The sequence below is a fragment of the Paroedura picta genome, chromosome 16 (genome assembly GCF_049243985.1).
Source record: "Paroedura picta isolate Pp20150507F chromosome 16, Ppicta_v3.0, whole genome shotgun sequence".
Classification (NCBI taxonomy): Eukaryota; Metazoa; Chordata; class Lepidosauria; order Squamata; family Gekkonidae; genus Paroedura; species Paroedura picta.
Window position 1 is genome coordinate 30,965,660 of NC_135384.1, and position 13,466 is coordinate 30,979,125.

At 45.1% G+C, this 13,466-nt stretch overlaps 1 protein-coding gene across 12 annotated transcripts in view; it reads right to left on the reverse strand.

The window, feature by feature from the left end:
- Window positions 1-83: 83 nt before the first annotated feature.
- Window positions 84-13,466, reverse strand: part of LOC143826675 (zinc finger matrin-type protein 4-like) — a 28,769-nt gene continuing 15,386 nt past the window's right edge. For 4 of the 12 annotated variants that reach the window (XM_077315549.1, XM_077315553.1, XM_077315551.1 and 1 more), the window contains 3 exons: window positions 11,462-11,502; window positions 7,607-7,661; window positions 84-3,739 (listed from right to left, as the gene is read on the reverse strand). In XM_077315549.1, the coding sequence (XP_077171664.1) occupies window positions 2,953-3,739; window positions 7,607-7,661; window positions 11,462-11,502 (883 nt within the window). In that variant the 3' untranslated portion in view covers window positions 84-2,952. Of the gene's footprint in view, window positions 3,740-6,864; window positions 7,109-7,194; window positions 7,518-7,606; window positions 7,662-11,457; window positions 11,503-13,466 lie in introns of those variants that run through there. The other 8 variants (XM_077315556.1, XM_077315550.1, XR_013227085.1 and 5 more) reach the window with 7 other exon arrangements.

The following is a 13,466-nucleotide window of genomic DNA, read 5'->3' on the forward strand; positions in this document are numbered from 1 at the left end:
GACCCTCTGATGAGGCAGAAAGAACTTTACACACTTTGAATGTTTGTTGGGCTCTACTGTTTTACCTAGATAGGGTCCAACACTTTAGAATAGACAGGAATCTCTTTATTTGTTTTAAATGCACTAATAAGGGCAAGACAGCATCAGCATAAACCCTATCCCATCGTTTCAGCCCTTAAGATGGCTAATAGCCTAGCCAACACAGAGTGTCCATTACATATCATTGTACACTCGACTAGAGCATAGGACATGTTGGCTGCATTTTCATCAGGACTGCTGCTGGACGAGATCCGCAAGGTCCACTCCAATGATGTTTGTGAGGCATTACACTATGGACATCCATACCAGGAGAGAGGCTGCAGTGGAGAAAGCAGTGCTTCAGTCAGTATTCTGCTAAATTAGCCCACATCCTCTCCATAGTGCTGTTCTCCCATGTGGACTGCACAGAAGCCACAAAAACGTAAACAAGGTTGCACTTACCTGTAACCGTTGTTCATTGAGAAGCACACATCCCACCCTCCTATCCCCACAGTGGAATAATGCCAATTATGACTTACCTGGCAGCAATAGGAGAACTGAGGGAAGAGTGCTCACCCCTCTTACATCACATGATTATGGACAGAGAAAATTAGCCTCAGGGAGGGGAAGGGCGAGCTAAAATTAGAAAAGCTTGCTAGCGCCTCTCTGTGGCAGCCCTGTGAAAGCACAGTACCCACTTGGACAATTTTCCTTAACATCGTAAGTTGTGAATTTCCCCAGCCCTCTAATCTGGAGAAGAATGGCAGTAATGTGTGCATTTATACTAGGAAGTCTGCAGGAACTTCCCAACCCCTACATGCAGCCAGCTGGGTAACCTTGGGTCAGTCAGTTCTCTTAGAGCTGTAGAACAGTTCCCTCAGAGCTCTCTCAGTCTTACCTACCTACCTCACAGGGTGTCTGTTGTAGGGAGAGGAAGGGAAAAGTGTCAGCAACTTTGGGAGTCCTTCAGGTAGTGAACAGCAGAGTACAAATAACCCCCCCAGCTTTCTCAACTCTAGGGTGTGATATCAGAAATCTGATTGTTCTATCTTTTTAAATTACTTTTTGTATTACCAGAAAAAACATTCCCCCCAAAAAAAATCACTAAAATGCTTACCAGTTTAACTGGAAGGAAGTATTTACATTATTAAAAGAAATAAAACCTATCAAGCGGGTGCTGTTGGAAGTAATGGGGATGAACAAGATCTGCTGGATGGTCTGGTCACTTGCTAGAGATCCTTACCCCTGGTCATCTTCTATTTCCAAATAAAAATGTCCTCCTGAGCTCTCCCAGAAAGATCTCTCACAGGCTTGCTAGCCGAATTGAAAACTTGAAAAGAAGAACTGCCCTGACTAGCTGCTCCTCTATTAAGCTTCAAAATAATGAGGCTTTAAGAAAATGACATCTCCTTGCTGCAACGTTACCTAAACATATAATCCCTGCAAAGTGTTAAAGTTGGGTTTTACAGTTAAAGTATCTATCTCTTTACCACAAATATTTCTGAAATAAATAAGAAAATAAATCAGCCTACCTTTTTTGGGGGGTGGGGGGTGGGGACACAACAACAAAGAAATAAATCAAGCTTGGTAAGGCCCCTGCAAATGGATTCCGCATCTTTGCGGGTGAGTGGCAGGTGACAAATGAAGACCTTGCTTTTTAAAATATGGCTAGGGAGAACAATGCAGGAGATGCATTTGCCATCTTCTACAGAGAGGAAGCAGTGATATGCTTGGTAAAAACCATAGCTTGAAAGAGAAACATACTTTTAACACCATTCACTACTCCCGTGCTTTTAAGGCAGGACCCACTAAGACACAGTAATACTATACTGGTATTACTATCCTGACTGTTAAGACAAACCACAATTCTGTTGCTCCATCCATTACTCACATTAGTTTTGTGTTTCAGACTACAGCACATTCTTCATGTCCAATCACTGAGGCTTTTTGATTGCTAGATGAATTCCACCAGTTCTGTTAATCTTTCCTCCTCTCCAAGAACTCACTTGGAATCAAAAGTAGCCCTACAAGATTGTTAACTTCCTTCAGCTTTGTAGGCTTTTCTGATAGACCTTGAATGGCCTATCTAAGGCTGGGTGGATGATTGTGGAAGAACTGAGGCTCGGCTACTGACATTTTACATTGCAGGAAATTTTTGATTTGATATCTTTGCCTTATTTTTTAAATCACCTTGAGTTTATGGTGAAATAAAAAAAATTAAAGTCTCAAAATGACAGCATGTTCCACTGCAGTTGTTTACAGGTCTAGAAATCATTCTGCTGCATGTCCATGGTATTACTTGAATTAGCTACTACGTGGTAAATCATTTTAATCTACCAGAAAGCAAATATCCTTGGACAGATGATGTTTGCCTTTGAACAGCTGATTGTAATAACAAAACAAAATGGTTTGCTTGAAACTGGTGTTTTCTTCGCAGAGTCCCACATGGGGTTGCACACATGGTCACTCTGAGGGGCTGCAAAGGTCTCTAGCCAGTCACGGCTGTAGAAGAGATGCTTAAACAGAAGCAAAGAGAGGTGCCATTTCACACTATGGATTGGTCCATTTGAACAATAACTTAATTTTTTACTTATATCTCATTTTTTATTGTCAGACTGAATGAGAAAACTGTAAATAAGAACTAGAACAGACCTGACCTTTTCATAGTAATTTATAAAGCTTTCAGTGCATCGTACACATTTTCAAATGTTGATAAAATGCTATCTTTGTCACATGCTTTGTGACATACCAGGGATAGAGCTGTAAACAACTGGCTTTTTAAAGCACATATTACAGTATTTCAGTTCAAATAATGAGTGATGAATCTGAGAGATCTTTTATTTCTCAAGGACCAATTAAAATAATCAGTAATTGAAACGCAGAAATGTGCCTTAGTTCAGGCTACAAATGAACACAAAATCCATTAGAGAAAGCTTAGAATCCTAAGACCGACTCATTCCACAGTGTCTCCTCGTCTGTTGGTCCACTTACTTTGGTCTTTTTCTCTTTCTTGTGTTTTCTACTTTCCTTTTCAGAAAACCTGTATTTATTTCCCTTGCCTTTGCCATGTTTTGATTTCCACTCAGTGACTGGATCTGCAGCAGCTTGAATTTCCTTTTGTTTCTGAGTGTCCTTGCTCAGGTATGTTTCTTCTGTATAGTACCTTTTCTTTTTGGGCTTTGTGAATTGCCGACAAGGATTCTCTTCTACATCTCCAGCATTTTTCTTCTTATTCTTTGTCTTTTGACTTCCCCTGGAATAGTTGGGGCTTCTACCTGAAAATGTTAGACTTACATCAGGTGACCAATCATTATAATATTTGTGGTTGGTCAATGGAGACCTTTCCTTTTCTGAACAAGGCTCTATACTCAATGGAGACAGAGTTGCATTCTTTAATTTCAAAGGGTCTTCAAGGGCTGGTGACCAGCATGGCAATCCTTTTTCAGCAGAGTATGGAGGAACAAATGTTTCTGCAAAAAAAAAGGAATGCTGATCTGGTTCACACATATGATGTGAAAACTGGTCTCGGTCAAATGCAATGATCTCCTGACCACATAAGACTTTAAACTCTTCCCTTTGGAATTCCTCCTCTGGCTTTCTAAAATTAGTTTTTGGTTCCAGTCCTCTTGCTTTTTGCACTTTAATGTAATCTTCCAGTTCATCCTGGAAGGAATTATATGTTTTCTTGGCTTTCTTCATCAGATTGATTATTGTGGCTTCTCTACAAGAATACAAAACAAAAGAAAAAGTGTGAAGAGAATGAACAAAAAGACAACAATGAAGTATATGAACTAATTCAAATAACCAGTGAATGCTACAGAAACGTTTTGTGCCAAACTGATATCTGAGTAACTTTAGTTTCACCTTCAACATAGGCAGTCTTGTGTTTGCCAAGTCGTCTTGAAAGTGAACGATGCTGAAATTATTAGGATTGTAGCCTCAGTTGACTGAGGCTTTACAGAACATATTTAACTCTTCAATATCGCCCAGGAGCTCAATTGCACATGTTCTGCCAAACTGAGCCAGGACACAGCTGCACCATGCCCATGGAGCTGGTTCTGCAGCTGGCTGGGTTCTTCGAAGCACAGCGGGAGGCCCTTCCTATTGACTTGCTAGAGGAGAGAGGGTGGAGCCAGGCTCTTGGGAGCGCCACAGAATTACCAGGCTGCCGCTCTCCCAGCAGGGAATTAGAAAAGAGCACTGCAATCTCCAGACCCCAGCACGAGAAATGGGGGTGCAAAACAATTTGCTAAGAAATTCAAATTCAACTTGCAAGAGTACTTCGTTTTAAGAATTATATTTTTCCTAGAAGATATAAAGGCTTTAGCTTTCAGCAAATTCCAGAAAGTCGTGCAGTGCCTCCCCTGCCCCAGAACAGTGTTGCACAGTGGTTAGAGCAAGGGTCTACAACATTTCAGAGGCTGTGGACACCTTTGTCATTTTGAGAGGGGGGTGGGGAATGCTACTGCATAATGGCTGCCGCAGCAGGCAGAGCCAACCCCTGTACCTCTAGGCTTGCTGGTTCTGGGTTGTAAAATTCCTTGAGACGTTCGGGGAGGACCAAGTGTGAGGAGGGGCATGCTGCCACAGCATCCACCTCCCAGGGGAACTGACTTCTGTTGTCTGGAGACCAGTTGTAACCCTGAATATCTGCCTCTGATTTGCAAAAGATCTACAACTACTCATCACAGGCCACTCAGGACCTGTGATGAGTCAGCAGGCCTTGTGGTCACAGTCTGCGGGTTTCCCTGAGGGGCTGTGACGTATTGGCAGACCTCCCCAGAGGGTTCCCAAAAGACAAGGGCAGCGTAGCAGTTACAGTGGTGGCCCAAAATAGCCATTTGCTCACGATCTCCCCCAGAGTGGCTGCCAGTGACCTTAAGGTGGCAACAGCTGCTCTAGGGTGTGGCCAGTAACCCCCTCGGGTTCTCTCAAGGTGGTTGGTTGTGGTGGACCCATCCTTTAGGCAGGCCATGGGTAGCTACTCTGAGGACACACCACGGGCTGTAGACAGCCAGGCTGCTTTGGGGAGCTGCTGTCACAGCTGGCCTTCTTTGGGAAAGAAGTGGTCCACAAGGCCAGCCTTGGGGACCAGGGCACAGCAGCCCTGGGAGCAGCCCTGCAAAGGCAGATTGCCTGGGAAGAGCAGCAAGGCCACATGGCCCTCTATTGGTATAGGCTGTTTTCCACCTACAGTAAAAAGGCAGTTCAGCTTTGTCAGCAGTTGCTGGGCAGATCTCTTGCCATTATTAGGGGGGAAGATAGGAGCCTTTCTGAGTCCCAAAACAAGTAATAATCTTACTGAATGGCTTGGCTGATGGTGCTTTTTGCCCTGGGGTGATGCAATAGCAAACTGCTTTATCTACTCCCCACCCCCACCCCCACCCCCACTAGTCTGAGCAAAGACAGAGAGGAAATGACAAGAGATGGCTGAAGACAGGAAGAGGAGGAAAAGCTGAGGCAAGAGAGCCTGTGTAGGCAAATAATGTTATGTAAACTGAACATCCTTTGAGATAATCAACAATCAACCTGACAACCTGAGACATAAGGACAGGGAAAAGTTACTTGTCTATATTACGAGAATATTATTCATATATTTTGAGCACACAGAGAAAAGCTTTTCCTTGCCACTGCTCAATCACCACCTTGATTTGATTTGCAGGACTGACAAGACAGTGTCCCCTAACACAGTGGTCCCCAACCTTTTTTTCACCGCGGACCGGTCAATGCTTGACAATTTTACTGAGGCCCGGAGGGTGGGGGTGGGAGTAGTCTTTTGCTGAGGGATGCCGCTGCCGCCGCATGAGCCCCTACTCCACTGGCTTTTCCGCCGGCGCCCCTGACTTTTCACCGCCCACTGGGGGGGGCGCTGTGAGCAGCTGCTGTTCAGTGCCACACCGAGGGGGCACCCCAGCCATGGTGACCGCTGGAGAGCACCAAAGGTGAGCCGGCGCAGAGTGACAGGGCAGCCCCCGAGGCAGCAGCCGGGGAGAAGCCACGGACCGGCACCGGTCCCCGGACTGGGGGTTGGAGACCACTGCCCTAACATATCAAGGATGCCCTTTCCCTTTCAATTGCAGAGTCCTGTGGACTCTCCAGCTGGAGGCAGAGTGGATGTGTTTAGTTGGGTGGTTTGTTGCTCATGTGCTCAAGAAAGAATCAGGGTGTTTGGTGTGCCTACATCTTCTCACATAGAAAGGTTCATCGGTTGGGGGTCGGGGTGCAGATAGTATTTGAAACTGAAGTGGGGTAATCTCATTTCTAATTGGGCCACACTCCATTTCACCAGCTGTCTATTTACTGTCTTTCTAACCACATAGTCAACACGATAACAGGGCTGAAACAGGCTCATTTACACTCTGAGATAATTTAAGGCAATGCACATGCCCTTTTCTATGGTCAGATACCTCCCCAACCTGGCTAAATATTATAATCACATATCCAAAGACTAAACTGCCCATTAAAACAGCCTGCTTTCGTCTTGGGGGATGACATAGCAGGTTGGCCCAGGAGATTACTTCAGTTTAAAGCATCAGGGATACATTCCATGTCTGAAGGGCACCATATTGTTGCCCCACATAAAGAGATGGTGGCTTGGCCTACGGGTTTCATAACAGGAAGTACTACAGATAAGTGCTACTACAGAATTTCATTTTCATACTAGCAAGTTTCCAGGCCTCTGTGCAAGCAGGTGCAGAGGGAAGTCAGAAAATGTCTCACTAATTACTATATTCAGAGTAGGGTGGGAGAACAAGAAAGAATAGGGGACGGTTGATCCTGTGCATTCCTCTGTAATAGGCAGCGGTTTTGAAGCATGTGATGTAAGAGGCAGAGGGGACACCTGAGTTACACAAGACACTTTATTCTCCTCAATGAGGGCACAAAGCTGCATTCAACACAAATGAAAATTCAAGACAAATGGGAGAAGGGAAAGCTCCTGAGTGAAAGGGAGGACTTCTTCTCTCTTTGTCAGTCAGAACTTCCATTCATCAGTAGGCTGCAGCCCTAGGGGACTAAGAAGTGAAGAACAAGAGCCCTTCTGCTCATTCCCAAGTCCTCGTGCCTCTGGACATCTCCAGGTATTAAATATCTGTGAGAAGAGGTGAAACAAACTAAGTCCAATCTTAGTTTGGACATTGTATCTGAGGAAATGTGCAAGCACATGAAAGCTCATACCTTGAATAAAACTTTGTTGGTCTTAAAGGTGCCACTGGACTCTAAATTTGTTCCAAGTCCAATCTTGTTCAGTGGTTGCTTGCCAGTTAGCAGGCTCTTCTTCACTTCCACCCTCGCCCTTTGGGGTTCAGGAGCCCACAGGGCAGAGGGTCAGCCCAGGTAAGGCTGTGCATACCTTGTCCTGAATTGGCACATGCATAAAAAGCAATTAATCAAGGAGGTAGTGCAAAAACTGTGGATGATGAAGGCACCCAGTCTGGCACTGATGGTGATACTGCAGAGACATCTCCAAATGAAGAGTTGTGATGGGAATGCCCGGATGGCTAAAATGAATGACAGCAGTGAGCATACAGTTGTCTGGAATGATAACTCGCTTCGTATGGCTCTAGGTATTAAACGTTCATAGCAGTACCTGTCCCATTCAGATTCATGTTTAGTCCAATGTCTGTCATCCTGCCAAGGAGAACCTGAGAGAAAAGTAACAAAAGGGGGATAGGGAGAATAACTGTGTTACTCGTCCCAGCAGCCATCATGCCAATTACTGCCAGGATCACTCTGTCCCCCACATAAGGAAGAGTAGGTCTGTGTGAAGAAAACAAATTGCATGGGACAAAGATCCTTCCTTTCTGCAGGAATGGATGGTATCATCTATTTCTCCCCCATTTCTCCCTCTGAAAGGGACAACAATATGGACATTGGATACAATACGAATACATGGGCAAATAGTGTAGTTGTCTAAGAATGTTCATGAAGTTAGAAGAAAAGGAGCTTGACCCAGCTGAGAAAAGGTAACACAAAACTTGGGCTTGAACAAAACAGGATTAAAGTTGCAACAGCAGATGAAGAGTCACCCTGGTTATCAGTTTTGGTTTTTTGGTTGCTTGTTGTTAGGTGAAAAGTTGTGTCCGACCCATCGTGACCCCATGGACAATGATCCTCCAGGCCTTCCTGTCCTCTACTATTCCCCAGGAGTCCATTTAAGTTTGCACCTACTGCTTCAGTGACTCCATCCAGCCACCACATTTTCTGTCATCCCCTTTTTGGTTGCTACCCCTTAGAAATATGAAGAGAACGTTTCATGCAAAGAAAGATGGGCATGATAAGGGACCAAAATGGTAGGGACCTCACAGAACCAGAAGAGATTTTTAAAAGGTGGCAAAATTACACAGAAGAACTATACAAGAGCGAGCTTAACGTCCCTGATAACCACAATGGGGGATTTACTGACCTGGAGCCAGACATTCTGGAATGTGAAGTCAAATGGGGACCTTAGGAAGTCTGAGCAACAATAAGGTTAGTGGTGGTGACAGCATTCCAGTTGAACTATTCAAAATCTGAAAAGACGATGCACTAAAAGTGCTACACTCAATATGCCAGCAAATTTGGAAAACTCAACAACGGCCACAGGATTGGAAAAGGTCAGTTTACATTCCAATCCCAAAGAAGGGCAATGCCAAAGAATGTTCAAACTACCACACCATTGCACTCATTTCTCATGATAGCAAAATTATGCTCAAAATCCTACAAGCTAGGCTCCAGCAATGTGTGGACCGAGAACTTCCAGAAGTACAGGCAGGATTTCGAAGAGGCAGAGGAACTAGAGATCAAATTGCCAACATACGCTGGATCATGGAGAAAGCTAGGGGCTTCCAGAAGAACATCTACTTCTGCTTCATTGACTATGCTAAAGCCTTTGATTGTGTGGAGCACAACAAAATGTGGCAAGTTCTTAAAGAGGTAGGAATACCAGAGCATCTTATTTGTCTCTTGAGATATGCAGGTCAAGAAGCAACAGTGAGAACTGAACATGGAATCACTGATTCAAAATTGAGAAAGGAGTTCGGCAAGGCTGTATACTATCGCCTTGCCTATTTAACTTGTATGTGGAGCACATCATGAGAAAAGCGGGATTAGAGGAATCACAAATTGGGATCAAGATTGCAGGGAGAAATATCAACAACCTCAGATATGGAGATGATACCACTCCAATGGCAGAAAGTGAAGAGGAACTAAAGAGCCTGTTGATGTGGGTGAAGGAGGAGAGTGCAAAAGTTGGCTTGAAACTCAACATCAAGAAAACAAAGATCACGGCATCCGGCCCTCTCAATTCCTGGCAAATAGATGGGGAAGAAATGGAGATACTGACAGATTTTATTTTCCTGGGCTCCAAGATCACTGCAGATGGGGACTGCAGCAAAGAAATTAAAAGACGCTTGGTCCTGGGGAGGAAAGCTATGGCAAATCTAGACAGCATCCTAAAAAGCAGAGACATCACCCTGCCAACAAAAGTGCGTCTAGTCAAGGCTATGGTATTCCCAGTTGCAATGTATGGCTGTGAAAGTTGGACCATAAGGAAGGTCGAGTGTCAAAGAACTGAGGCTTTTGAACTCTGGTGCTGGAGAAGACTCTTGCGAGTCCCTTGGATTGCAAGGCAAACAAACCAGTCAGACCTAGAGGAGATCAGCCCTGACTGCTCCTTAGAAGGCCAGATCCTGAAGATGAAACTCAAATACATTGGCCACCTCATGAGAAGGAAGGACTCCCTGGAGAAGAGCCTAAAGCTGGGAACCATCGAGGGCAAAAGAAGGGGATGACAGAGAATGAGGTGGTTGGCTGGAGTCCCTGAAGCAGTAGGTGCAAACTTAAATGGGCTCAGGGGAATGGTAGAGGACAGGAAGGCCTGGAGGATCATTGTCCATGGGGTCGCGATGGGTCGGACATGACTTCACACCTAACAACAACAAACCCTTAGAAAATGTAATAAGAACCAATGCTGCCCTGAGCCCTTATCTTTTGAGTTCTGCTAGTTGGCTCTGAAAATCCTGAGAATGGAAGATTTGTCTAAGTTACTGCTAATCTTCTTTCTCAATGGTTCAGGGTTGGGGCAGGCTCTACTTCTGGGAGAAGCTCTTCCCTATTGGCAGGAAAGGTCACTGATCTGTGTGCACTTTCTGAAGGGGGAGGTGTTTCTCGAATGTCTAGTCTCATTCCAAAGCAAGCAATCTCTCTCTCTCTCTCCCCCCACCCCCATTTATACAAGAACTAAGTTGGAACTTCCAACAAACAGTTGAAAAGGTAAACTGAACACAACAAAATTGTATAAACACAGAGCATTGGAAGAAAACTCTCAGTGTCTCAACAGGAAGATCCACGCGACCATCACCTCGAGGTTAGATTACTGTAAATTGCTCTAAGCAGGCTTTCCCTTATTCCAGATCTGGAAGCTGCAGTTGGTCCAGAATGTGGCTGCACAGGTCCTATCAAGGACCCCATGGAGAGCACATACAGGACCAGATCTCCAACAGCTGGTTGCTGGCTGAATTCCAGATCAAGCTTAAAGTGCTGGTTTTAACCTTTAAGGCCATGCACGGTCTGAGACCTATGTACCTGAGGGACCGCCTCTCTGAATACATCCCCCAGAGCACTCTCTGTTCAGGTAATTCCAACCGGCTGGTAATCCCTGGCTCCAGAAAGGTGCGCTTGGCCTCAACCAGAGCCAGGGCCTTTTTGGCTCTAACTCCAACCTGGTGGGATGAGTTGCTGTTGGAGTTGTGAGCCCCCCCCCCACACACAGAGTTTGGGGGGGGGGGCTTGTAAGATGGGATTCTTCTACCAGTCATGCGGTTGAGGCCACGGATCACCATTAGCATCCAACGGGCCCCCCAGCCAAACCCACTTATTGTATTGTAATCTAACTTTTTTACAGGTTTTATTGATATATATAAGCCGCTCAGGGTCCATCCAGAGAGGGATGGCATATAAATGAAAATATAAATAAATGAAAGGAAGGATAAAAGTAATACCCCCTAAGACAGCATCCTCCCACTGGTCCCAAGAGCCGGATCTGCAGTTCTGCCCTTGGGTGGAAAGAGACTGGCTCACCCTGGGTTCATTGAGAAGGAAGGAAGAGTCTCAGTAACTGCAACAAATCTTCCATTCTTCAGTGATGCAGGGTGGGGCAGCCTCTACTTCCGGGATGCACAAAAGCAGTGCGCCCCAGGGAGTGAAGAGACTCAGTTGCCAGACCAAGAGGGCATGCTGTAGAAGCCTCTTTCCAAAAGCAGCCTCAACTGAGGCAAACTATTTATCCCGTAAAGCCTGGCAAAGGAGTGGATGGACCTACAGAAGCAGCCTTACAAATGACCTCTAAAGAAGGAAAAGATCTATAGGCTGCAGAAATAGCCACCGGAGTGAGCTGTAATGGCCAAAGCAGGCTCTAAGCCTGTGGATTTGTATGTGAGCTGAATTTACCCTGTGACTCACTTACTAATTGTAGAGGTAGAGACTCTGTTCCCAAGGGAAACTTTCCTGAAAAAGACAAATGCATAGTCAGTCTTTCTAGAAGTCTTAGTCCTATCAAATCCCCTTTAATACCCAAGCAATGCACTCCTTTTCCTGAGGGTGCTTGAGGCTCAGGAGGAGAAAAGAATCAGGTCTGATTTATGAAAGGTGGAATTTACTTTTGGTATAAATGTTGGGGTCAAGTCAGAGCACTACATGAAAAACACAGAGCTCTTTGTCCACTGAGAGAGACCTGAGTTCTAACACCCTCTTAGCTGAGATGATGTCCACCAAGATGGCTTTAAAGGTGAGTTTTCTGAGATGGCATGTGGTCATTGGTTCGAAAGCTCAAGAAAGTACCTTAAGCATTACCTTCAGGCTCCAAGTAGGGAAATGATAAACCTGATGAGGACCAATCAAGGATGTGCCCTTTAGAAGATTCTTTACACGTGGGTGCTGTGATAGGATCCTCCCTTTCCTAATCCCCTCATGGCCGAAATAGCTGTCACCTACCTTTTCAATGTACTTGTAATAAGACCTTTGTCCAAACCTTCTTGCAAGAATGAAAAAATATTTTCCATTGTAAGCTTTCAGTTCATTCCCATTGTTGGAACACGGTAGTTTGAAGGCCTGCCATGAGTCAGTTAGCAGACTTTGTTGACAGAACCCTTCCTGGAGGCTACCATGGTGCTAATAACTCTATCCTTATTGTTTTGAACCATGATCGCTCAACCTCAGAACTGTGAGTCTTAGTAGCTTGGGCAGTGGATTAATGGGAAACCCCTGCTGAAGAAGTTACTTCCTGATTGGGAAACACCAGAGCTCCATGACTGACTCAGCAGGTCCTGGAACTAAGAGTTTCATAACTCAAAAGCAGCCATTAATACTACTTCCATCTTGAGGTTGAGGATTCTTTGAATCACCCTCTGGATCAATTGCATGGTTGGAAAGGCGTGCAGTAGCTGATTTGGCCAATCCTAGCTTAATATGTCTACTACTATTACTTGAGCCTCTTGTGGCGTAGAGTGGTAAGGCAGCCGTCTGAAAGCTTTGCCCATGAGGCTGGGAGTTCGATCCCAGCAGCCGGCTCAAGGTTGACTCAGCCCTCCATCCTTCCGAGGTCGGTAAAATGAGTACCCAGCTTGCTGCGGGGTAAGTGGTAATGACTGGGGAAGGCACTGGCAAACCACCCCGTATTGAGTCTGCCATGAAAACGCTGGAGGGCGTCACCCCAAGGGTCAGACATGACTCGGTGCTTGCATAGGGGATACCTTTACCTTTACCTTTACTATTACTTGTGGAGACTTTCCTTGAAATGGAATTTGAAGATATTGCTCTGTCACAAAGAGGCCCACCTTTCTGAACCTGTGGCAAATTTGTTGGAATGTTATCTTGTTTGGCATCCATTCTGCTCAATTTAGATGACTAATATGTTGTCCTATCCTGCCACAAGAACTTGCTTCATTGACTTTGTATGTATCTCTGCCGATTGCATAATCAGCATGGCCTCTGCATAGAGTGATCTGTATTTGGTACCACCCTGGATATTGGGATAGGATTTGGCAGTCACGTTGTCATGTGCACTGGGACATGCTGTCCCAGCCTTATTGCCCTGATGCTTCTTGACAATTCTTCATGATACCATGTGCCCTGCACCATTCTCACTTCTGTGTGAAACCCCCCAGCCCAAGGCTGGTATTTGTTGTCATGACTATTCTCTTTGATTCTGTACTGGTTTCAACTCCAGAAACCTGGCAGCTTCCATACAGGGATCCATGTAGCTGCGTAATCTTAATCTTTGTTGGCTGTAACATCCTGGAAAGCGGATGAATGAGAAAACCAGGACCACAAGACAACAACTTGGCATGACACCATCATCGCCAGAAGTCTTGCTATGGCCATCACCTCCACTTGAGAGTGACTTGAAATCTCCTGTATTGAAGTTAGGATTTTCTCACATCTTTCTGATGAAATCTGTCCTGATCCATATC